The sequence below is a fragment of the Trachurus trachurus genome (assembly GCF_905171665.1).
Source record: "Trachurus trachurus genome assembly, chromosome: 18".
Lineage (NCBI taxonomy): Eukaryota > Metazoa > Chordata > Actinopteri > Carangiformes > Carangidae > Trachurus > Trachurus trachurus.
In genome coordinates, this window is record NC_139909.1 from 24,348,522 (window position 1) to 24,374,755 (window position 26,234).

Consider the following 26,234-nt stretch of genomic DNA (forward strand, 5'->3'; position numbering starts at 1 on the left):
GTTGGCTGTGTGCTGCGAGGAAATGTTAGAAAAAGAAGTAGAAGTGTTGATACCGAACGGAGCAAGAGGGCCGACAGCTCGAACACAAGCAAGGACAAACAATCAGCTGCAAATCCTTTTAAACCATCATTTAGTCAGCCCTAATTTTCCTCCAAAAAACTGCACAAAGAACATCATTATCACTCAGCGAGCGTGCACATTGTGCGTGCTGTGTGTGTGCATGCATTTGCACCACTTTGTTTATTGAAGGGAGATTCATTAGCAGACTGGCTGTTTACTTGTTCTTGACTAATCGTCATTGTTGTGAGATACTTTGGGCGCATTTCACAAATACAACAAGGCGTTTTCTGCTGTTTTTTTAACCCTCCCGCCTCTCGCTGTCAGAGCTATAATTCCTCTCTTCCCAAACACACACACACACACACACACACACACACACACACACCCTCCACCTTTTCTGGTTAGGGGATCTTTCGCTCCCTCTTCCTCAGCCTGGCTTATTTTAACTCTGGGGTCAACTCGAGCCAGAAAAAAGCTTAATTTGATGCATGTTGTCCGCTCAGGAGAGCCAAGGGTTTGATAATCATTTAGAATGCTCAGGACGTCTGAGCCAAAAAAAAAAAAAAAAAGCTGTGGAAGTGGAACGAGCGGTGGAACTAATGATCCTGATGTTGTCATGGTCTATGTAAGTCTGTGTGACGTGCTGCAGGCCAGGCCGGGTGAGGCTTGATGGTCGCAAATCAGTGGCAGGGTTTAGCGTCTAGAATATCACAGGGAGCCGAACACTGAGTAAGTGATACAGCAAAGAGTTTCAGCCGAAGACGGCTTCAAGTAGTCCCTGTAGTTCTAATATTAATCCTCTCTTTTCCCTCTGGGGGGGCTTATCGTCCATATTAGTACCACACATCTGCTGCTGCTGTATGCGCTGATTATATATTGATGAGGCGAGGGGGGGGGGGGTTGGATAATTGAATACTCTCATCGTGGAAAGGAGCGCTTGGTCTCGTTTCTCCACTTCAGACTACCTCAAGTGGGTTGGGGGGAAGGTGAAGCCGGTATGCCATTGCCCTGTGCGTGTGTATGTGTATGTGTGTGTGTTTGTGTGTAGTGCCCTTTTGTCTCCCTGTACCCAACCCCCGGCTCCAGCTTTAGATCCAGGCCCTAACCACGGCTCCAGCCCTGCTAACCACTGGTTTAATATATGCAATTAAGAAGCTAATTAGAGTAATTAATTCAGCCAGGGCCGAGGCCCAGCCTGGCCCCTATTCACAGCTTTGGAACTGCCATAATCCTTCCCCCCCCCCAACACACACACACACACACACACATAGCGGCTACACAAAGAACACACACTCAGACACCACTATGCCCTCATTATGAGCGGGGTCTTTGTTGACTGTGTGTGTGTGGTGCCAGAGAAGTCGGAGATGAAGAAAAGGGCGTAAATAAAGACAGAGAAAAAGTGAGGCAGTCAGTTCGGCATAATGAGTGAAAACAGTGAACTAATTCATTGGCACCTCCAGCCTCGCTCGGCTGCTCTCTTGGTGGCGCTGCGAGAGAAGAGGGGGCCCTGTTGTGGCAAAGAGCGTCTTACCTCATCTGTAGCAACAGCTCTGCTGTCACTGCCTCTGGAAGGCGGCCGGCTGGGGGGAAAGACAAGGTTTAATGGAGAATGCCCCGTCTGTTTTATTGGTTTAACCTTTATTTATCCAGGTTTGTCCCTTTGAAGATTTAAGAACTGTTTTTACAAGACTGACCTTGCCAGGAAAGCACTATTACATTATTACGGGTCCATTTTGAATTATTTGAAGCTTTAATTAAGACTAAAGTCCCATTTTTTTCTTTATCTTACATTATAACAAGGTAGTTTATAAGTCCTTAGTGATTCATACGAAAGCCATAAACCTTTGATAGTTTGCATTTGGCTCAGCTCTTGTTGTACAGACAGAAGGGAGTAAGTAATTCCAGGTTTGTTATTTCTGGAGTGTGATTAGGAAATGTGTGATGAATTGAAGATTAGGGGAGCGGGACAGATTTACAGCACTTGGAGAACGCCGCCTTAAACGGATTACCGATAAAGTAATCGAAGAAGTTTTGGCGGCGGCGCGCGGGAAGAAAAAGGTCGCTCAACCCACAAATGTGACACCGAGTGACAAATTAGTCATAGTTTATTCAGGGATGTTGCTTTATATGATACGTTAACACGATTCTGCCTATTTGCTGGGATTTGTGATACCTTTTTTTATATAATCACTGAGTACTCCTCTGAAACGGATATTTTTAGCTAAGTACCCCTCATTAAAGACACTGACGCTGCAGTGCACTCTTTCTGCCCCCCCCCGAGTGGAGAGAGTACATCTCGCGTACATCAATACTTGCGCCACCAGTTCTGGTTATGTGAGGTTCTGTGAGTCAGTTTGTGAGTCTCCCATCTGCCGTGTTTTGGCATGCTGTGGCAACGCCGGGCCTTTAAAAGAGCTGCTAGCAGTCCTTAGAGGTAAGAGTAGTGGGTTACCATCCTGCGGGAGTTTGGTGAGTGAGTGAGTGTGTGTGTATGTGTGAAGTCAGAATGGCACATTTTAAAATATGAATTAGCCTGGGATGCTTTTACACCAGAACCTCACACTTGACCCTGTTAAAAGTTTTATCCAGGTGGGAAACTGTCTCTCCTCTCTACATCTCTTGACTTCTTCTCGCTCTGTCATCCTGCATGTCTGTCACTCCTCCGGCTCTCCCCCTGCACGACACACTTCTAACTCTTTTAGACATTCCCCTGCCTTCTCGCAGCTCCCTGTTTTAAGTCGAAGGCAAAAAAATAAAAAGTGAGAAATGCACGGATGCATGCGTTAATTCTGCTATCAGATGTAACAGGAATGGAAATGTTCCCACAGGCGTCCAGGTCAGGACATGGTGATTGTTTATACAACCATCAAAAACATGGTGAGAAAATATAACATGAGGCTTGAAAACCTCGTGAGGTTTCTTTTTACGAACCAAACCAAACTGCATTTGAATGAGTTGTTTATCCGTCTCACTTGGTGCAAGACAAGATGGTGTGTCGTTGCCAACAAAATAAAAGCCCAGTAATCAACAAAGCATCATATTGTCATTCAGGCATTTAGCTGCGCAGACAGCAGCTGCGGCGGGGAACATCATGTTTTCAAGTCGTCGGTCCGTCTGTCTCTTCATTCCATTCTCGTGAACACGATATCTCCCAAACACCTTGAGGGAATTTCATCGCATCTGGCGCAAACTGATTAGAATTTGTATGTCAAAGGTCAAAGGTCAAATCCCAGCCACCTCACCACACAGCATGCATATGCTAATTGTGATACATTGTCGGTGTAACAAAGGGAAGTTCTTACACAAGCAGGAACCTGAGTGTCCTGCTGAACTTTTATCATGATTTACACTTCTGTCTGTTACACAGGTTGGTTTGACACCTTCTCTACCTTGACCCACTTGTTGTGAGCTCTGTAGTGTGAGAACGAACCGATGAGGAAATAAAACTTGTTGAACTAGACAGCCAAGGTGGTAGGCAGAGGGAGAGGGATATCTGTCGAACCACATAAACTAAATCAAACAGCACAAACTTTCTCCTGAGGTTTGTTTGCATTGTTGCCTAATGAATACTCACATTCGCAGGCGCACACACTGGTTTTTCCAGTCCCGCATGCACCAGACATCCTTGGAGGATTTCACTTCTACAAACAAGACGGGCAGATTAAATGCTAAAACACACATTCAGGGGGAGAAGACGCTGACAGACTGCAACACACGTACACACACACACACACACACACATACATGCACAGGTATGCACGTGCACCCGCATGCACCAAAAACTCACACGCCTCCACCTTCGAGACACACTCATGACGTCGAAATAAGATTTAACACTCAGACATAAATACACTTCAAAACTGAAGACAGACTGACGCACAGAGTGCAAATACACCCACCTTTCTGAGAAGCAACAAAGCGTGAGCTCACATGCGCACATGCACGCACACACACACACACACACGCACACGGTAAAAACAGACTGCCATACAGCTAAGCACACAGCTTCTAGCGGGCTGCTTTAATCACAGAGGAGCTAAACAAACACAACTGTCATTATTCTCTTTCTCTTACCGTTGCTCACAGAAATACTCACACACATGTTCAGTATGCATGCACACACACACACACACACAAATATATAACTGCCCTATGCTTTCTGCTGTCCATCATCCAGCCCCTTCATATCTCACCCTTCTTCTTTCCACTTTCCCTCTCTCTCCAATCTCTCCCCCGAGCAGTATGCAGGCACAGATGTCAAGATGTATTATTTCGGCTGGCTGGCTCCCATGTTCTGTATACGTGTGTGTGTATGTGTGTGTCTAAGTGTGTGTGTTTCTCCTGCTTTCCTCTTTTGGAAACAAGAATAATGGTGGGGGAGGGAGAGGGAGAGACGGAGAGAGGGCAGTGCTGGTAAAGATTAGTAAAACATCTGAATTCCACCATATATGCCCATATAGGCTACAGCATACATTACTAAGAGCACGCACGCATGGATACACCACTCAGCGTTCAGGTATTACAGTCATGGTTCAAGGACATTTAAGGAAAGCATACACACACACACACACATACACACACACTGGCGCTTTGTATTGAAACTGTGTTGATCCATAAGAAGGACCTCCATGCTCGTCAGGATTGTGTTATAGCCGAGTCTTGGCTGCTGCATTTAAACACTAAAACTGAGCCAGGTTTAAAGTGCTTCTGTGTGTGTGTATGTGTGTATACACAGCGTCTGCAGTGTATGACAGAGAGAACGGTATGCAACGGGAGAAGGAAACGTCAGGGAGAAAGAAAAGAGACACTGTTTTCTATGTCTCGAGTGTTTTCTATGATCTATGGGGTTGGGACCTTGAAATGAAAAGAATTAGTAATACTAATGTAACAAGTAAGAGTGGTGGAATAATAATGATGCAGCAATGCTGTCACATAGCCTTTAACAGATAGGCTTTTTATGAAGAAAGGAGAGTTTTAACTTGGGAGCAAATGGCCATTAGTCAGTGCTGGGGAAGCCTCTTTGAAACTGCAGCTCTTGAAGCTACAAGTTGTTATTGAAAGGAAGTAGTTCATTTACAGCAAGTAGCAAGCTGCACCGGAAGCTACTGTAGTTTTAACATTTGCTGCTGTGCTGGTGTACCATGAGCCACCACAGTGTCCCTGATTAGCCCTCCCCTCCCCTCCCCTCCCTCCCTCTTTCTCCCCCCGCCCCCCCGGCTCCTCTCACTGTGTAATAAAGACATAAAAAAAATTCTCTGAGCCTTTTTTTTTCTCCACAAAAAAAAAAAAAATGAAATATAGCAATGTAGCGTTGTATTAGTATGCTAATCCCCTAAGTTAACAAAATAAATAGCTCCCAACTGAAAATGAAACTACCCATGCTAACAGCCAAAGCTGCTACAGTAGAACATGTAAAGTAATGGGTGACCTGGTGGTCTGGTTAGGGTGCAGGCGATGTGAGTGTAATGAGCCCTGAGGAGCAGACTGAAGGTTTCTCTACCACTCTGTCTCCACTTCCCTGCCCCAAAAAAATAAAAAAGTCAATTTGAAAAATCCGACAATGTATTTAAATGTATTTTGTAGTCACATCACTATCCATCAACACTGCCTTCTACCTGCCTGTTTGTGCAGCCCGTTCACGTTAATACAGTTATAAATAAACAATAGAAGCCATGGCATAGAGTGACGAGACATTGACCTGGACATCTCTTGACAAAGAGTGCGTCTCTGCCATCATTACACATTAATGAGATCAGCCACCTACAGTCAGGGCCTGTTTGATTTTGGTTATTGCTCTGTATCTGTCACTAAATCGAGAACCGAACATTCTTCAGGTCTTTAGAGTCCAATCTATTTTCCTTTACCTGGCTGGCAAACAAGGAAGTGCTGCCAAGAGTTTTAACAGGCACGCTTAATGATGTATAATGTAGATTATAGGCTTTTATTGTGAAATGTTTGAGCTCAACCTTAAATAAAGTTTCCCTTAATGGCAAATCCAATTATTTCAAAGGTCTTTCCTATAGGTCCGGCCACGCTCCTGCAGTAGGCCGGGCTTGACCACTTTATCACCATAGAGAGCATGACAGGAATAATTAGTTGTGTGTGTGTGTTGCAATAGGAGATGTGAGGCGCTCCCAGGTATGCCTGTTTATTAGATGCTGGACCTCAAAGCTGCACTCAGCCTCATTAAAATGTTTGATTGTGTCGCCGTTTGTGTGCTACCTTCTTCCTTGAGCGCATCATTTATCACACACACGCGCAAACAAACACGCACGTGTTCCCGGCGACTGGCAGTTTTTGTCCTTTCTGAGCTCTCATAGAGTTCATTTAAAAGCCTTAATTAGACTGACAGTTATGTGTAATTACAGTCTTTAAGATGTACAGCTCCTCTGCAGGCCCACTCCTTCACTGCCTCCTTTCAAGAAGTCATTGTGCGGTAGGAACGAGCTCGGTGTGTATCGGGAGTTGTGCTCATACATGTGTCGGTGTGTGTGTCGGGGGCTGCAACCCGCTGGAAGTTCTGAGTCTGTGACATTACCATGAATATCACCCAGGTGGGAGTGACATTTATGAGGCCCTTTCCTCCAACAGGTTCCTGCCTCCCATGGATTCGCTTCTTCTCGTCTTTCCATCACATTTTCACCCTCGTTCTTCCTCCTCCTCCTCACTCTTCTTCCTCCCTTCCTCTTAATTTAGAAACCCCTCCCTTCTCCCCGCCGCCATCTTCCCACTCGCTTTCTTTCTCTCCTGCTACGTGTCACAGATCGCTGTCACGTTCCTCCCTTCAGACCGCTGACCCACTTCCCTCTTTTTTTTTTTTTTTTTTTTTTTTTTTAACACCGTTCCCAGCTTCCTGTTTTACCAGACGTTCGTCCTTCAGTCGAGCAACTTCTCTCTCCCCTTCCTGCTCCCCTGTTCTCCCAATTTTCTATTTCGCCAAAAGTCGCATAACCTACATCTCAAACCCAAAAGCAGAAAATAGGCCCGGCGTTATTTGACCGTCTGTCCTTCAGAGCGCTCTTTAAACGCTCTCAGAATGACTTGGCGTGTGATGTTTAACATGATTGTGTTTTTTTTTTTTTTAGTTTTTCTGTATATATTTTTGGGGTGATTGATGTTATTGAAAGTGGATATTAGCCAGAGTCGGGCGGACGTGACAGCGTTCAAAGTTGTTTCAAATTCTCCTATTTTTTCAGGCGTATACACTTTCAAGGGAATGAATGCTGGGATTTGTTTTGATTTTTAAAAGTAATAAGAAGGCATGAAAGTGTAACATGAAGTGTCAGCTAATATATTAATCCAAAAACAGTGGCACAAGCCTTTAATAACCACGGGAGTCAAACTGTATCCCCGGCAATCCCTGAACAGCATCATGGCCATTTTTTCTGCAATATCTCAATTGTTTAGAAGTCAGCATCAGCTCCAAAGTTGACTCAAAGTCACTTATATTAAGGCTGTCTGACAGCTCAGTGCCCCGGAGGGAAGTTTTTGGCCTCAGATACATACAGTGTTTCATGAGCTGTTTTTCTAGTGGAAGGGTTTGTACCCCGTGGCAGAGCAGAAAGCATGCGGCGAGGGTCGCCTCCTCCGCGTCTTCGGCATGTCGGTGGCGAGGAGCCAGCGCTGTAATCCTGCAATGACAGACAATGTCACAGCTAGGTTCTGCCTGAGAGGAAGCCCCGACAAAGAGGGGGACGGCAGGAAGGCTGGAAACATAAAGGCAATAATTGAAAGGCGAAGGGGAGAGGGAAACGCCGGAGACGGAGGGGAGAGAGAGCGAGAGCTGCTGGTGAGGAGCGTGATTGCTGCAACAGACTGCTGCAGATTTTTTTTTTTTTTTTGCTTTTTGCTTTTTCGTCTTCTCCGTGATGAAAGTATGACAAAGTGACAGGAGACGTGGAACTGCGAGTTAGTTGTCTCCTGTTTTCCTCTTCACTGCGCTGAATTCATGCTCAGATTGAGACAGTAAATCAGGCTAATGTGTGACTGAGGGCTTTTATTTAGAGATTGTGCGCTCACACAGGTGTGTGAATGTGCAGCCGTGTGTGTTTGTGTGTCAGGGGATGGGGACGGGGGGGCTTAGTGGCCCAAAAAAGACTACGGGATGAATGATGGGGGCATTAATGTAAGAGACAGAGAGGGACGCATCCCTCCGGTCCTATTAGTCATGACTGTGGCGTCCTGTTACCTGTGTGGTGTCTCACCTCTGACTGGTCTGGCAACAGGTATATGTGTGTGTGAGAGAGAGACAGAAAACACTTATCTCTGAGTGGCTAAATTTGACTCTGACATGCCAAAAAATCGATTCACATAAGAATCGTAATTCTCACTTAATACGATTCAGAATCGATACAAAATGTCCCAAAATCGATATTAAAAAATAAAAAATGTAACAAATCTGTGGGCTGTCGGCCTCCATTTCCTTAGAATTTAAAAGGCAGCATGTTTAACTGCACTATTATTTTAAATAAAGAGGCACTTTTAATTTTGTTACTTAAGCAATATGTGATATTGCTTGTATGCAGCAGTTTCAACAATTCCATCTAAGCATGGTTAAATGTTTAAAACTCAATAAATGTGAAGAAGACACTTTAGTCATTATGTCTTGCAAAGCAGACTGGAGTAGATCATGAGGATCCTTTGGATTCCTAATGATTTCTGCTTCAGTCTATCGGTGTGCAATCGTTTTGAATCGAAAATCGATTTTCAATCGAATCGAATCGTGAGATAGTAAAAGATTCCCACCCCTATTCTCCAGTATTAACACAGCTGGGACACAGGAGCTCAAATATAGATTTGTTTTATCTAAATTATTATTATAAAGCTGGCCGCTTCAGTCTAAACACCAGGAAGCAGCAACCACACATCCACATGCCTCATATTTGAACATCCACATCATTAGGCTGGATGTGTTTATCAGTGGAGGTGATTGAAACACTCAGTTGACAGCTTTTTATATATTTTCTTTATTCGACAGGGAGAAAAGAAGATAGACAAGGAGAAAGGAGGGATGGAAGGCGGGGAAAGAAAGAAGTGTGTGTGTGTCAGTGATGTGTTTCTCCAGTTTAACCCAGATCCAGGCAGCCGCGGGAAAGAGTGGACAACCGGAGGTGTTTCGTTTTTATTCTGGGAGCAACTTGGGAATAAGAGAGGCTGGGAAAGGAAAAAAAAAAAACATGAGCAAAGAGCAGCAGAGACAGTGAGAAGGTACGACAAGGCTGGCGCTGACCCATTTCTCCAGGCCTCCAATCTAGTGGCTGATATAATAGAGAACGGCTACCCACACGCACACACACCAACCTTAAGACGGACACACGCTGCCAGACACCAGCAGACGCACAGCACACATACACACACACATACCCACACATACACAGACAGCCAGATTCCCCCACGATAGCTTCAAGTGTTGCTTCTCATCCTGTGCGACTGCAGCAAATCCGGCGTCACCTCGCGGCCCCGGCGGTGGGAAAAACATTCCGCTCAGACGTTCAAACGCGACCGTGAACTCGCTGGCCCCCGCTTTCCCCTTCCCCGCCAGCGCCGCCGAGCGTGTTACGTAGTCTACTGAGCCGCATCTAAAAAGGCTTTGCATGCTTTTTTTTTTTTTTTTTTTTTTTTCTAAAAAGGGCTTTAAAAAAAATCAGTGCTGTAGAAGTCACTCCGGGATTCACTGATAAGTATTCATTAAGTATTGATAAGTAGTCATTGAAGTTTTCATTCAATATGCATGGAGGTCCACTCAGAGGTACACTTGACAGGGATTGCAGGGAGAGCAGTTTCTAGCAGGTTGGTGGAAGTTAACTGGGAGATATCCACCACACACACACACACACTTAGCCACACACACAAAGAAAGAGAAAAACACACAGAATGCCCTCGCTGCCCCGGGATGGGAACATTGACCCAGTTGTAAGGAACATTGGTCGTGACTGTCCTACATGGCTAGCACTTTACCAACGTTACACAAGGCTCATCCACCCAGTCACTAGGCCTCTTTTTAATGGCCCTGCTCCCTCTTTTCTTTTGCTTTGGCTTTTTTTTCCTTCTCTTTTCTTCTCTTTTCTTTTTTTTCTCCTTCGCTTTGTGCATGCCTGTCTTTCTCTTGGTCCATTATGCATGTCTATGCTCTGGCGGTCACATTTATTTGGCGTGGATTATTTTCCGAATCAGGCAGTCGGACTTATTACGTTTGCTCGGGCGCAATTTGTTTCCCTTCATTTAATTAACGTGAACGGTATGAAATCAGCCTTTGTGTTTGTGCCTTCTGATGACCTTATTTATGTCTCTCCCCCTCTCTTCTGTCTCTCTCACATGACCCCCCCACCCCCAGGCCTATATATATACACACAGTAGGGTCCACAAGTGACACAGACTTAATGTATTTATATATAAATTAATCCCCTATACAGTCTATAAGCAGCTTTTAAAGGTACATTGTGTTTATTGATGCAGAGTGACACTGTGTTAATACGGCCATCGTCGACCCGCTGGGCACTGCAACAGATTATGAACCAGGGGATCTGACACACACATAATGACGCACTCCTGACCTTTACATATTGTGCACTAACATTTAGATGGAGCAGTGAGGAGGAATGGAGCGTTACACTGATGCTGCATTCACCTGCAGTCGGGCAGATGGCCGTTGGTTACAAACAGATGTCATTTTAGTCACAGAAGTCGAGAGAAAGCCAGTAAAACGTGGGTCAGGTAAACAATACGACATCGCCATGACAACATATTGTCACGTATTGTTTTGCCTCGTGCTGATGGACCACTTGTTTACATAGAGGCTTGTTTATGCCGTTACGCAGCGGCTGTCGTCCATCTACTGTCTGCCTAATTTCACGTGAATGCAGCATGAAAAATACGATTGAGTTGCTTGCGATATACAACATTGCCATGACAACATATTGTCACGTGTATTGTTTATGCCGTTACGTGCAGCGGCTGTTGTCCGTCTGCTGTCTGCCCAATTTCACGTGAATGCAGCATGAAAAATACGATTGAGATGCTTGCGATACAGTATACAACAATGTACCTTTAAAGGGACATTGTGTTTATTGATGCAGAGTGACACTGTGTTAATACGGCCATCGTCGACCCGCTGGGCACGGCAACAGATTATGAACCAGGGGATCTGACACACACTCATAATGACGTACGTGGACACTCCTGACCTTTACATATGTGCTCTAACATTTAGATGGAGCAGAAAGCACAAGTTAAGTCACACACACTCATACAACATGACAGTACTCGGCTGGATTATCGGTTACAGCTCACGCGAGTGTGTGCAATAAATCATGATATGGATTTAGTCGGAGGCGAAAACAACAATGTGACGGCGAGCAGCAGCGTTCTCAGGCCTCCGAGCATGTTTTTCACCCATTGCCTCAGAACTAAACCATGAAATGGCAGCGTGTCTGTCACAGCCAATCACACTCTCCCCCCCCCCCCCCCCCCCCCCACTCTCCCAGTGCCGTGTCACGCATGTGTGTGTTTGTCAGATGTGGAGATCAGGTGCGTTCCTCTGTTTTGGAACTCTGACGGGCTGGAGGAGGAGGAGGAGGAGGAGGAGGATGGAGGCTGCTGTGCTCTGGCCCAGTTTGCCGCGTGTGTGTGTTATGTTTGATGCTGGAGGTTAATACGAAGTGATTCTGAGTCGCCCACCCTCCAAGCACACAGGACACCAAAAGACGGAGGGACAGAGCGAGGGAGGGGTGGAGGAGGGAGAGAGAGAGAGAGAGAGAGAGAGAGAGAGAGAGAGAGAGAGAGGATGAAGAGGAAGAGGAAGAGGGTGGGTGGATGTGATTGTAATAGGACAGGATGGATGGAAAGCGAATAACTGCTGAGAATTAAAATGTCATCGAGCACAGAGGAGAGATCAACCACACGCAAGCAAAGACACTGAGATCATTTCCCTGTGTGTGTGTGTGTATGTGTGTGTGTGAGTTGAGTTTTCAGGTAATAACGTCTCCTCTGCAGAGGCATGTGTGAAAAAAGAGTTTCTCCTCTGTGAATTAGTGTGTGTGTGTGTGTGTGTGTGTGTGTGTTTCTGGTCGGCATGTGACGCATCATGTGAGTCCAACCTGTGACCATGACTTGGCTCTGGACGTATGGGCTCGTCCTCGTCCAGGTCCCGTCTCCTCTGCTTCCAAGAGCCCAGCCTCTCCAGAATCACGTCCAATGACACCGGCTGCATTAGTAATTCAACTTTTTATTCAGTCGTGTTTTTACCTAAATGTCAGACTTGTCTGCATTTTAATTCACATTATTACAGAATACAAATTACAGAGAACTCCCATCAGAAATCAGCCAATTTTGCTGCCAGCAGAAATGAAAAATATGGCTTCAATTTGTTTTATCTTGCCCCTTCAGTATTGCACGGGTCAGATTTAAATGCTATTAAGGGAAGTAAAAAAAAGTTGATTTTTCAACAGTAATTTGTAACCATAGCGACTAAAGTTTTGCTTTAAGACTGCATTGTGCTGCTGCTGCTGCTTAACAGGCAGCATCATGTGTGAATATTAGAAGGCAGCTCTGGTTTTCTATCTTTAATACGGCCACATTATTAACAATGCACAGCCTTTATCAGCAAATCTCTTCCCACTCGTCCATTACCTCATGTGACAGACGCACATCGTACTGAACCCGACTCCAAATCACTCGCATACCATCATGTCACCGTGCAACAGAGGCGCCAACACCTAGACATTTTTTTTTTTTTTTTCTGTGTGTGTTGTCTTGTTTGTAGCCGAGCCCATTTGCGGATCAAGTGTTACCACAACACAGTCAACACAACACTGGGCCTTTGTCTGCAACAATTGAACAGAAAACCTGCACTCTTTGCAGAAAAACAAGTTTGGAAAACCTCATGCTATGTTGGAAGTAATGGTGTATTGTGAATTTGGATGTGGAATGTGAAAATAATACTCGGGTGGTGAGTTTCTTTTTTTTTTTTTTTTTTTTTTTTCAAGGGGAGCTAAAATAATGCCCGTTCTGTTTCAGTACACAACCTAATGCCTTTCTCCCTCCTCGCCGCCGCAGCGAGGTAATGGCTTGTGATAGCTTCGTTAATGCGTCACAGCCAGGTCATAAAAGAGCCATAGGAGATTTATGAAGACGTTTTTAGTTACAGGAAATTTTGGTGGTAAGATCCAGGACTTTTTTTTTTTTTTTTGGGGGTGGGGGCACAGAGAGAAAAGAGAGGCAATGAATCCTCCAGCTCCGCCTCCAGGGAGAGGGGATCAGGTTATGTGCTCTTCGTCATCCAGATGACACACATGGAGCTCATAGAGCCTCTGGAGAGGGAGGACTACAAATTTAAACAGGAAGGCGTCGATAAATCCCGCCCCCAAGTCCCCCCTCTGTCTGCACCCACACACACACACAAACACACACTTCCGAGTCCACTCCACTGACAGAGTTCTGTGGTTGTTCCTGGAGAGTGTGGTCCAGAATCCAAACAAGTGGAACTAAAAGGAGGATTTTAAAGGCAAAGCTGCTGTGAAGCAATGCATTGGTTTTAGGTTGATTTGCACAGATGGGAGCGCTTTGCACACACACACACACACACACACACACACACACACACATACTCAGAGGCAAACCACTCCAGCCTTAGCATTCACCACTGCGCCTGGAGCAAAGCAAAACACCCACTCGCATTCGTGTCTTTTCACGTCGCATTTGCATTCGTGATTATTACGTTTCGTAAACCTGACACACTCATGACGCGGCTAACACGCCATCACAGACCAGGGGCTAGCGGGGGCGCTTGCATGCTCGCCAAACATGAGACAGCACGGAGCGAGCTAGCGAGCTTTGTTCCTTTTTTCTTTTCTTTTTTTTTGCTTGTTTATCCATTCTGCTTGTTGTTTAATCTGCTCTTTAGCCGTGCACCACATTCCCATTTCTGCTCCCTTTAATCTAGCTGTCATCGGGAAAAAAGATGCTTCCCTCCACACGCTCGCAGCCCGTGTGTTCACATGAGAGTGTGTGTGGTACAGTAGCGAAGCGCGTCGCCAACGCTTGTCCACACATACAGTATTTATGCCCAGCAGCCGTACTGAGACAGCTCCACCTCGGCCCCAGCTATCATTAAAAAAAGAAACTGCAGCTTCATAACTTCAGAAGTGACATGAGTGACATGAATCTGCCTGGGGGCCCCGCAGGAAAAATTGAGCCGTGGGGCCCCTGCTGACCTTCCCTTCCTCTTTGTGCATTATGTATCCTGTCATCTTCCAATACAAACACACAAACACACATTTATTTTTGTAACACGCACCATCTAGGGCGAGATTCGGTGCGTGCAGTTGGTTGATTTATTTATTTATTTGACTAAAATCTCTAAAGAACCTTCTCAGCATTAGATGAGAGAAGCGAGCGGCTGATGAAAATGTTGCCGTGCTCATCTCACGTCACTTGAAGTTATGATTTCCACGCGCTCAACGGCCTTAAGCGGTTCAAACGGCAGCAGCAAGTGGTTGGCAGATTGTCTGCGCCCTGGGTTTTGCCTTTCAGGCTGCGTTCAGGTTACTGTCCAACCGTCTGATTTGGTGGAAGATGAAGCTGCAGCCTGAGAGGACGACTGCAGGCTGCAAAAAAAAAAAAAAAAGAAAAAAAAAAGCAGACTGGCAACGTTTCTACACAGAAAAACACAGCTATTTTTAGAATTCCAGTCCTTAACAAATGACTTCTTAAGGTAAAGACATAAAGAAAGTGTGAGGTCAAACAACAAGCTGCGTTCAAGTAAAAATCTGTACACGACACACTGCTGCCAAATTAGTTCTCAACCAAATGAAATAAATAAAGCAGCACTTCTCCTGCCTCCTTGAGCAGAGTGAGAGTGTGAGACGTGTCCCAAACTACAGCCGAGTGTGTGTGTGTGTGATAGAAATAACAACATCAACATGTACACAAATTCACATCACTCACAGGAGCTGGGGGGTTTTTTGTGTGTGTTTTTTTGCTGCGGGTGGGCCGGCCGTCACACACAGTTGGAAAACACAACACACAGGAGAGAGGGAGAGGTGAGGGTGGGCGGGGGGGGGGGGGGAGTGAAGAGAGTGAGAGGGCAAACACTGAGGCCCAGGCTGCATCTTAATGCAAATGAAATGACTTTGCATAGACCAGTGCAGCGGGGGACAGCCAGTACGTTTACATGACGCTTGAAAAAAAGCCAAATTATTGCCTTAATCCGACTAGAACTGGACAACTGAGTGAATGTAAACACGTTAGTCCGACTAATATTGGAGTTCTCCAACTCTGATTAAGACACACAGATAATGTGATTGGAATTTGACTTTCTCCGCAGCATGTATACGCCGTAATCAGAGTTTAACTGGACAATACGTGCACATGCTCCACACCCCCCCATGATGGCCTAAGACCCCGGAACAAAAACATCCAAGAAAGCCGGTTGCAGAAGCTATTGTTTTAACATTACGGCGTTCTTGTCTGCCTCTCGAAATCACCATGACTACGAGGGATAGCGTGCACCTGATCTGCACAATAAGTAATGTGTACATTACGTACGAGATGAACAAAGCTGTACGATTAACCATCTCGCTGTTGTTCGGAAATGCCGGTCTGCCGCCTGGCTAAAAGGTTCCGTATTAACCTGCTGAAATGACGCATATCGCCACCTGGTGTCGAGGAGGAGGACACGTTCCTGTCAGTTATTCGATTTTCTCAGTTGCATGTAAACTGGGACAAGGACAGAAGTCCGATTAGACGCCAAAATCGAATTTTGAGCATAGTACGTTTACATGTACAGCTTAATCGAGCTGAGTGAGTACGTGGAGCTGGACACATGCAGGGCTGATGTGTGATGTGATCCCAGCGGAGGCTCGGTCCACTTGGACCAGGTTTACGTAAGGGTGCTGCAGACAGAGAGGAGGCCTGGCCCGGCTCTGACCTTGGTGATAACAAGAGAGACACAGAAAGACTCTCATCCACTCTGTGATCTTTTCTATGGACTAGATACACTCTCCCTCCTCCTCCTCCTCCTCCTCTCCCCCCTCTCTCCTGCCTCCTTGTGTGCACAGTCCCAGCTCTATGCAGCCTGATTGAGGTTGACTGCAGTATTATTTCATTAATTAAGTTTTTCCACTTCCTCCGCCTCTCCCTCCTGTCTTCCTGTCGAGCGAGGGTGGCAGAGCGACGCCCTTCCTCTCCTCTGTCCTCTGGCGCTTCACATCCCCCCCATCACTGCTGATCATTGTATCAATTACTCATCCCTCCTCTCCCTCCCATGTCTCCCTCTTTCTCTCTCGTCGCTCTCCCTCCTTTCTCATCTTATCTCATCCCAAATTGCTCTATACACTCCTCCTCCACCCCCACCCCCCCATCTCTCACTCTCTATCTCCATCTCTCCCAGTCCTCCCTAAGTGAGGTGGGAAAGATTTGAGGCACGCCACCTCCTACATCTCCCCATCTTTTCCCTGCTCTCATCTCCGTCTCGCATCAGGATTTCACAGATGTTCTGTGATTATTTCTACCTTGATCTGGTGATAGCGTCTCCCCTCCACCCCACCCACCCACCCCCCACACCCTCCACCCTTCAAGTGCGAGGAAATTTGCAGCATTTTTTTTTTTTTTTTTTTTTTTTTTTGTGATGTTTAGCAACCAAGATTGGGGCGGGGGAATATTTTTTTTCCATCCAAGGACAAAGCAGCTGTGATCTCTTTGTTCACTTTGTTCCTGTGAAATTGAGATTCACAGGAATAGTGGCACCTCTAACATGTCTAATGGTTTTAAGAGGATTTGTCATGATACAGTTCAGTGTTTTAACCAAAATTGCCTTTGTGATATTTGTGACCTGTTGATTATGATGTTAAAAAAAATAGCTTGCATTTGCAAAATCACATTTGTGGAGCCTCTCCTGGTCCACTCCGGCTCCCGGGCTCTCAGTCTCTGTGTCTCCCTCTTCTTTGTATCCATTACCGCTGCACTTTTCCATAATGGAGACATTAGAGTCTTTTACCTCTCTGCTATCTATCATGTCATTTAAACTCTTTCCTTATTTTCTGTTTTTAACTCATCTGCGTTTCCAACTTTTCCCTCCCTCTTTCTATGAATCTTGTCATCTTCCTCCCTCCTCCTCCTCCTCCTCCTCCTCCTCCTCCTCCTCTCTGTGTCCACTGGGCTCTGGGTCATCTCTATCGTCTCACATAGTCTCCTGTCCCCATCATATCACCAACAGCTTGTCACAGGCAATCAGTCTCTCCGCCTCGCCTCCCCGCACGCCTCCCCCCCCTCCTCCCCTCTTTTCCTCACCCTCGTCTTCCTCACCTCCCTCGTCTCCTGTCACCTTCTTGTCCTCCTTGGTGTGTCAGTGGTTATTTCTCTGAAAAGTCATCGTCTTCCTCCTCCTTCAGACCAGTTAAGGTTATTTACTCCTTTCCTTTCCTTCATTTCCTTCAGCCAGAGCGGCTGCACTCAGTTTCTGCCCCGCAGCCCGTCTCTATCACATCCTGTAGCCCCTGTCCTCGGATGAAGTGGAGGGTAAAACCATGTAATCTCTCTTATGTCACCTTCTTAAGTTTCTATTTAAGGTTCCTTATATAGACAGAGAGGAATGGCTCGAGGAAAATCACGTAAAGCGGGTAAATGTAAAATAATGAAGTCATTCTGAATATTTTTTTTTCAGTTCTGATGTTTTTTGGAGGTATTTAAGACAATACGCTTATCATCATTCATTTTCATAACTTTGTATTCGAGTGCGTAATGCCTCAGGAAAGGAACACATAATTAATGGTGTTAAAAAATGCATGGGATGTGGCGCAGATGTATTGAATTAGTTTGTGAAATCATTACGTAATTCAGTACAAAAGAGTTTCATAGAGAAAAAAAACAGCCTCACATGAGACAAGAAATACAGTTTCATACACGAATCACTATGGTTTTCTGCTTTAGAATAATTAAAAAAAACAAACGTATTTATATAATTAAAAGGTAATTAACTGTGTGTGTCTCTTACTTGATTAGATGTGGCTTTAAGGTCTGGTTTATTGTGCTGTAGATTTAACAACAGTGATAGTGTTTTTGTAACCACATAGAGACACATCAACTGATGAGAAAGTTATAATTATTTTCTCAAACTTGTGAAATGAGTCTTCTAAGAGGTTAGACAGAAGTAACAGGGAGGTGGACTGAAGAAGCTCAAACGTGCTGTTTTATTTTTAATTTCACTGTTTATTTCTCAGATTTCTCTTAATAATCTTAATAAGACACGACACAGGAGCCGATCGAGATAATTTAGAAAAAGGCACTTTGAAATGACACGATTAAGAACTCATGAAACGAGAGGTTTTTTTTATTTCCTTTATTTGGACTCCATTAAAGTAAATTAGATTGCCCACCTACATTAGTGTAACGGAAAATATTACACGGGTCACATCTTTGAAAGCTTTTCAGCACAACAAACAGTGGGAAAACTTGTGCACAAACTTCCTCACAGCTCTTTATTTAAACCTTCTTTTTTTATCCCTCCATCCATCCCTGTCTCCATGGCTTTCCCACCGCGCTGCCGTTTCGCCTTGACCCCCGCCCGCTTCTCTCCTCCTCCCGCTTTCACACTCCGCGTCCTGCAGGGATGGAGGGAAAGACAGACAGGGAGGGAGGGAGGTGTTGGGAGTAAAGCTTCCTCTTTTTCACACCTCCCTTTCTCCATCCTTCCCTCTCTCTCTCTATCCTGAGCCACTGGCCCATCCCTCCGACTCTGCTTGGTTTCAGACAGGCTAATCTACAGCCTGAAGGGAAGAGGCGAGGGGAAATGATTTCTTATACATATACATATATATATATTTTTAAGGAGAGGAGGTGAGGGTTAGCGCTGGGGGCTATGATGGGGAAAATAAGGACAGGTGGGTGGTGTGTGGAGGGTATTTGGGGGCGGCTGCAGGAAGGAGGAAGAAAATATTGACTGTATTTTTTTTATCAGGCTCTTCGGCCACACATCAGCACCTCTGCCTGCTCTAACTTTAAAGACAAAGATAGAGCTGTGTGTGTGTGTGTATGTGTGTGTGTCATGTGGTAAGTGTTGAGTGAGGTCATAGCTGGACACCGTTAACATTTGGACACATTGGACGGAGAGCGGCTGCACAAGCCATGCTGCATCACATGCAAAGGTGTGATTCTCACTTTGAAGACCTTTTTCATCTCCTCACTCGTCACCTTCTCTCTATCCACCCCCCCCCCTCCTGTCACACGGCCTCAGTGCATCTTTATATTTATATCCCATCTTATTTTTACAGCCCCCCCCCCCCCCTCCCCCTCCTGTTCCCTCCCTCTTACCCCTCCATCCTGCTTCCCTCTGTGCGTGTTCCTCCGTCCCCCTGCAGCCTCTGTGACCCGCAGCCCAGTGATCTTTAATGCATCCACTGACATGCTTTATGTAAGAAGAAGTGTCAGAGTGTTACAGGGACTCATGCACACACCCCCCACTCTCTCTCTCTCTCTCACATACACACACACTCTCTCTCTCTCTCTCTCTCTCTTCTTGCCTGTGCACTTTGTCAGCACTGCTTGACCTCCTTTGGCCTCTCACAGCTTCACTAGAAAGAAACGTGTCTGACTCCTGAACAGGTCACGAAGCTGATCTGAAGTCTGACACTGCATCTCTTCTGTTTCAATTCAATTGTTGCATTTTGTGTTTTTTGGTTGTTTTTTTTTGCTCTCAGTGCAAGAAAGGCTTTTCTAGCTTGGAAATGCATATTAAATCCTTCACTGCCTGCATTAACACATCAGTCCCTCAGTATTAAATAAGAAAATTCTCTTTAATTCACTTAATTAAAACATAAGCAGAGCTAGTAATGGGGTATTACCAATTAGAGCTTTAACTCATTCAACACAGTCTGTATTCCAACCAATCAGGTCCAGACTCTGTCTACACAGTGTGTTTTGAGTCTCAGGGGCTCCATTTTATTTCATATGCGCCCTTGATTGGATTACCATCCCTCTCTTTTTTTTTTTCTTTTTTTTTTCCCGTCAACCAGCCCCTGCCTCTCTAGATTACCCCCCCCTCTCCTGTTACTTCTCCAGCCCGGGCAGCAATTGCAGTTGACTGCAAAGCGGTTGAGTCCACGCCGTGCGGTGGGGGTGTTAATGAATTCCAGCGGACTGCTAAATGAGGACTTATTAAAGCGCTGCCGCCTCCTAGTTTGACATTTCAGAGCTTCTGGTGGAGTTTTAAATCGCTGCCTCTGCAAATGTCACTGGCTGACTCTCTGGAATGGCTGACCATATGAATAGAAGCTATTGTTGGCGTCGGCTATAGATTGAGAGTGAGTGAGTTTGTGTGGCTTTAACAGATGGGTTTCCAATGTGCGTGTGTGTATTTGTGTTTGTGTGTATGTGTGTACCACCCTGTTACTTACCTAATTGTGTAATTTTGTGTTTCCATCCCTGCAGCTACGTCAGATGGGACACGCCAAGGCCTGGATAGCATGAGAGGAGGAGTGTGTGCCACGCAAGGCATGAAGGTGGTCCTGAAAGTGGGACAGAGTGAGTCCTTTCACCTTACTTTCTTCTGCTTTCACCCACACACACACACACACACACACACACACGCTCTCCCATGTGCATAACTGGTATCCACAGAAAAAACCAAAGTAGACACACACTTCACACCAACGAGGGCAGGTGCTCGCGACTCTGCAGGAGTCAGCGTAAGAATTTATTGTGACGTACGTTTCGAGCAATAGGGGTTTGCTCAGGGTCGGCCCAAGCCTCCATGGGGCCCGAAGCTAAATATTATTTTGGGGCCCTGTATTACTACCAATAATACTGATTATTAATCATTTACACCTACTACAAGCCTAGTTCATTTTTCTAATCTGTCATTATGAATCATCATCCTAGCCTGGCATGTTTTTACCCATCTATGGTTTTTAATAAAGCCTTATTGTATTCTATTCTATTCTATTCTTAACCTGAAATTATACCAAATTCAGCTAAAAGTGCAGCCTGGGGTTGATTTACACTTAATATTCAAAATGATATTGTACTACTGTAAGTGGGATACTGAATGTCAACTAGCCTAGTTGAAGTTGAACTAGGCCTTCTACTAAAAGTAACAATATAGCAACAGACAATTAATTTGCTGTAAACATGTCATCTGCGTTTTTATGTTTGGTTTTAAATAAACTGCAACAGCAATGTGAAACAACAATTTGAAGTGCAACAACAAGGATTTCTCTAGGGATTGACAGAAGGTACGCACTATAGATTGAAAAAGTGAATTGCTTTTTAAGCAGGTGCTTAGTGCGCTTATGCCTTGGGCCGGCTCTGGGTTTTGCTCTTCATCAGACAGTAGGATAGATGTGAGTAGCCATCTTAAATACTACTAGTCACATGACTTGATAACATGCAGCTGTCCACTCACAGGTGACAGAATTAACACCCAGCCTCAATACCATGACCTCAATACAAATATTCTCAGTGCATACAAATGAATTGTCACACAATCATGTCACAAAAACAGTATAAAAATCATTGAACCTCAGGCCAAAAAAGGCAGTCATGTAGTAGGCTATGGAGGATTACAATAACAATACAAATAGAGCATGGTTCTAACCGAACAATCACATCAGACCAAAAGGTCATCATATAGGATGGGTGTAACATCTTAAAGTGCAATACTCATAGTAAAACAATTGACAATGAATCTATTAAGTACACCAGATCATGATAGAAGCAACAGTCAACCCTGAAACAGAGAAATACATAGTACTAGAGCTTATAATAAAGATCTAATGTCCATCTCTTCATTGAGACCTTTGGGAGAAACTGTAAGTTTGAAGATGTGTAGCTACATCCAAAAGAGTTCCCGTATCCACACATGGACTCTTCATCTCCTCTCTCTCTTGCTCATGACACACACACACATTGTTATTCATGCACCGCACACAAGCGCTCACTTAACACACAGTGTGACTAACACACATTGGCTCCAGTCCACCGCATCTCACATCATCTCCCATCTGTACAGTGCCGAGCGCCGCGCATTCATTACCGCACCTTATCTGACATGCAGCCCCTTCCACTTCTAAACCCTCTCTCTCTCTCATGTCCCTCTACATGCACACGCACACATACATCACTTCTTTATATGCGTGTGTGTGTGTGTGTGTGTGTGTGTGTGTGTGTGTGTGTTCTGGCTGAGCATATTAGGGCTCGTTAAGTGGTGAGAACAGCAGAGAAGTGTGGGATCAGTCAGCTCTAATGAGCCCTGTTGACTCCCTTCTCACTCTGCCTTTTAACTGCTACTGTCTCATGCTGGACACACACACTCAGACTCACACACACACTGAAGCTCGCTCTCTTCCCTGTGTGGTATATACATTACAGGCATAAGCGTTATCTCACTCATGCAAGGACATGAGCGCATAACATGCAACCTGGATTGTCCGTACACACACACACACGCACACGCTGGCCTCCCCACGCAGCAGACCTGCCAGCTACAGCACGATAAAAAAATGACTCCATTCAGTGTTAAAGCACACAGTCAGTGATTTTTAATGACTCATAGCTGCACACACTTCTAATTTGTTTGGAAAATATTCACAGGTAATGACCCTCGCATGCAGGCGGCTCGGAAAGAAAGCAGCAGAGAAAGGCTCATTTAAGCATTTTCACTGACCTGCACATTCCAACAACATAATAGGCACCTGTCCTTCACACGACCCACCCACCCCCCTCTAACACACACACACACACACACACACATAAACACACACTTGTCTACCTCTATTTCTCTAGCCTGTGTGGTGTTATCAGGCCTGGTGTGTTGTAGGTGCTCTCAAAGTGGCGCTGCTGTGGCTCTATCAGGCCGTAACATCAGCACAGTCAGCTCAGCTCAATAGAAACTCCACCACACACACACACTGGCTCTTTCACCACATAGGCAATGGGAACGCTACTTTCCTCACGCACACACACTTTTACAAAACCTTATTAAGTTCTAAGACGCACACATCTTGTCATTTGTCACTTTTCTTTACCTCTGCCTGTCCCCGTTTTTTTTGTCTTTTCTCATCTGTCCTCTAAGCCAGTGGTTCTCAACCTTTTTTTTTTTTTACATCAAGGACCCCTAAATTGACACAAATTAGACCACGGACCCCCAATGGACAAAAATTTCAAGCAAACACCAGAAATACACAAATATTTGTTCTGAGACTGAATAACGTTACTTTTTTTGTACATTCAAATTAGGGCCAATGGCGTGAATTTTTGGAAATATTATAGAGAAATTTCTGGAAAGAAGTGGTACAATTTCTCCAAAAACGTTTAAACATTTGTAGAAAGAAGTGGAAAGAAAAAATTCTCAAAAAAAAAGGGAAAAAAAAAAAAAGTTAAAGATTTTCTATAAAAAAAAAGTGGTCAAATTCTCAAAAAATAATAATAATAATAAAAAAATATAAAAATAAATAATAATAATAATAATAATAATAATAATAATAATAAATATTCTCCGGGAAAAAAAAAAAGTGGTAGAATTTCAAGAAAAAGTTGGGGACCCCCTTGAACCCTCTCAAGGACCCCTGGGGGTCCCCGGACCCCACGTTGAGAACCACTGCTCTAAGCAACATCGCTCACCTCCTTTTCAAATTCCCTTTTTCCCTGTCCTCATCACCTCTCCTTCACTTTGCATGCTGGTCATCTCTCCTTACAGCTCCCACCCCCCCGCCCCCCTCCCTGTTATTTTCCTCCTTTCCCTCTGTCTTTCCATCTTATCTGCTATGTGGCTGAAAGGTCACGTCTGTGTTGTTTGTCGTCTAAATAAGCGGCGTGCCGCCTCATGGTGATCTCTGATGAGATATGGCGCTCTGCTCCGCTCCGAGGAACACACACAGACACACTCGCCGTACACACACTCGCCCCCTTGCCCCACACACACATACACTGACCTGTCCTCTTTTATTTTATTCTTTATCTATCTTGCTTGCTCTCTGTCTCTGTCACACACACACACACACACACACAGTCTCAACCTCCTTCCCCTCGCCCCTGCTGACCACACAGCAGTTCCTATTGATCCAGACAGCACCACCCCTAACTTCTGTTTGGTGGGCTGTCACGAGGGAGTTGCCAGCCAATTGCTTTACACTGCTCTAAATGTCAGTATGTATAGGTTGATGGCTCCACACACACACACACACACGCACACACACACACACACACACACACACACACACACACAGACACACACACACCACTCACCAGTTTGTGATGCAGTGCGCATTCGTGGGTTTATTGTGCAGTTTCATCCGTACACACCCCGTGGTCCTTGCTGCCGCAGTGACCACTAACAGACCTTTTTAAAGTGTCGGATAAACTGCAGCGATGAATCGTCACCGTAAAACTCCATCCTTGCAGCCCACCGTCGGCCAGATGGCTCAGAAGTGAACAAAATGAGTTTTTTTTTTTTTTTTCTTTTTCTGAACCATCTCTTTCAGCTGCGAGGAGTGGCACTTCTACAATGGCTGCATCTGTGCGCGTGAGTGCGCGCGCTGTGCACGTGTGTGCGTTTGCATGTGTCACATAAACGCTCTTTAATGCCATCACCATTACCCAGGGCTTGCTAGACAGATGGCCTGATTTAGCGACTACAGATTACAAGCCGTTATGGCCCTGTGTAAATTCACTCTGGCCAAAACAACAAACGGCCTCTCTTTAGTTCCCCATTCAAACAAATGGAAAAGTGCTCATACACAGCGCAGAGAAGCCCAATCAATATGTGTCCCCCCCCCATAATGGGAGAGGAGGGGAGGGAATCCTTTATTAAACCTCTTCTGTCTCCATTTCTCTGTCTGGCTGCCGCTCTCTTTGCTAATGTCACTTATTGGGAGCTGTTCTGAGAGCCTTGGCTGTTGTCGAGGCAGACTCTGTGGTTCTGCCATCCCACTCATATTCCATCCTTATTCTCTCTCTCCCCCCCCTCCGCCCCAGGCCCATATGGACTGCCGCCGAAGAAGGAGCCAGCGGGACGCACCACCAGCAGAAACCCAGGTAAGAAGTGAAACGGAAAGGAGATAATCCACGGCAGATCCATCGGCAAAATGGATGGAGGGAATAAGCAAAGACTGGTGGATGAAAAAGAAAAGCAGCAGGGAGAGGGGAGGGAGGAGGCGACAGATGGAGAATGTGCAGCGGTGACATCTGTGGATCTCTCCATTTAATTCCATATCTTTCTCTCTCGCTCTCTGCTCTCTATCCCTCTCCTCATCTCTGCGCCCGGCCCTCCGAGCTAAGTGCTGCAGGCGGGGAATGGATGGCTAATAGCTACCTTGGGAGAAGGACAAGAAAAAGAGAGGGAGGAAGACATAGGCAGGAGGAGAAGGAGAGAGAGAGAGAGGAGATAGGGCAGCAGGAGAGAGGGCTAGACCGGCGGCGACATTTCAGAGAGTTATTATTGTCATTAGTTTGGGCGGCCTGGATTCTGTAGTTCCGTCGAGACAGACAGAAAGAAAGAAGGATGGGAATTACAGAAAGATGAGGGGAGAGAGGAAGGAGACGTAAGGGAGTGATGGAGCAGAGTGGGGAGAAGTGGGAGGCACATAAGGAGGAGAAAGAAAAGAATAATTGAAAAGCAAAGAGGAGAGGGGAATAGAACAAGGAGATGAAAATGGAGAGAGGCTGGAGTCGTGCTCTACCTCAAAGTCATTCAGTGGAGGAGAAAGAACACGACTCACTCAGCTCTGTTCATTTCTCTCTCTCTTTCTTTTTTTTTTGGGTAGTGAAATTTCTCGCGCTTTACCGAACGTGTGAACCGGGGCATTTACACATCGCCCAATCGCTCGTCCATACCTCACATGCTGTAGGTGAGAAGTGTTGGTGTGAAGCATTGTTGGGTTTTTTTTTTACTACAATGACACAAACAGCGCCGAGCTCACTACAGCTGATTTACATCACACAGATTTTACCCTTTTTTTTTTTTTTGACTCTCAGACAAGGACACATTAACACACACTTAACCACACGTCTGAAATAATTGTTTTGACTCCTGACACAACAGTTATGACAGAATTTCTAATCCCCATGTGAATCTACTCCAAATCATCTCAGCCAGAGGAGTGTCGCCGGTTATTCACTGTGACACCGCCTGGCACCATATGCAACTTGACAGTAGATAATAGTTTTACACCACAAATGAAGGA

General features: G+C 45.3%; 1 protein-coding gene across 1 annotated transcript in view; it reads left to right on the forward strand.

The window, feature by feature from the left end:
- The window catches only part of efnb3b (ephrin-B3b), a gene marked incomplete at both ends in the record, with an annotated part of 77,678 nt that extends 52,581 nt beyond the window's left edge, over positions 1–25,097 (forward strand). Inside the window, 2 exons of the mRNA XM_083993137.1 lie at positions 20,485–20,577; positions 25,027–25,097. Of these exons, the coding sequence (XP_083849263.1) occupies positions 20,485–20,577; positions 25,027–25,097 (164 nt within the window). The remainder of the gene's footprint in view (positions 1–20,484; positions 20,578–25,026) is intronic.
- Positions 25,098–26,234: the final 1,137 nt, after the last annotated feature.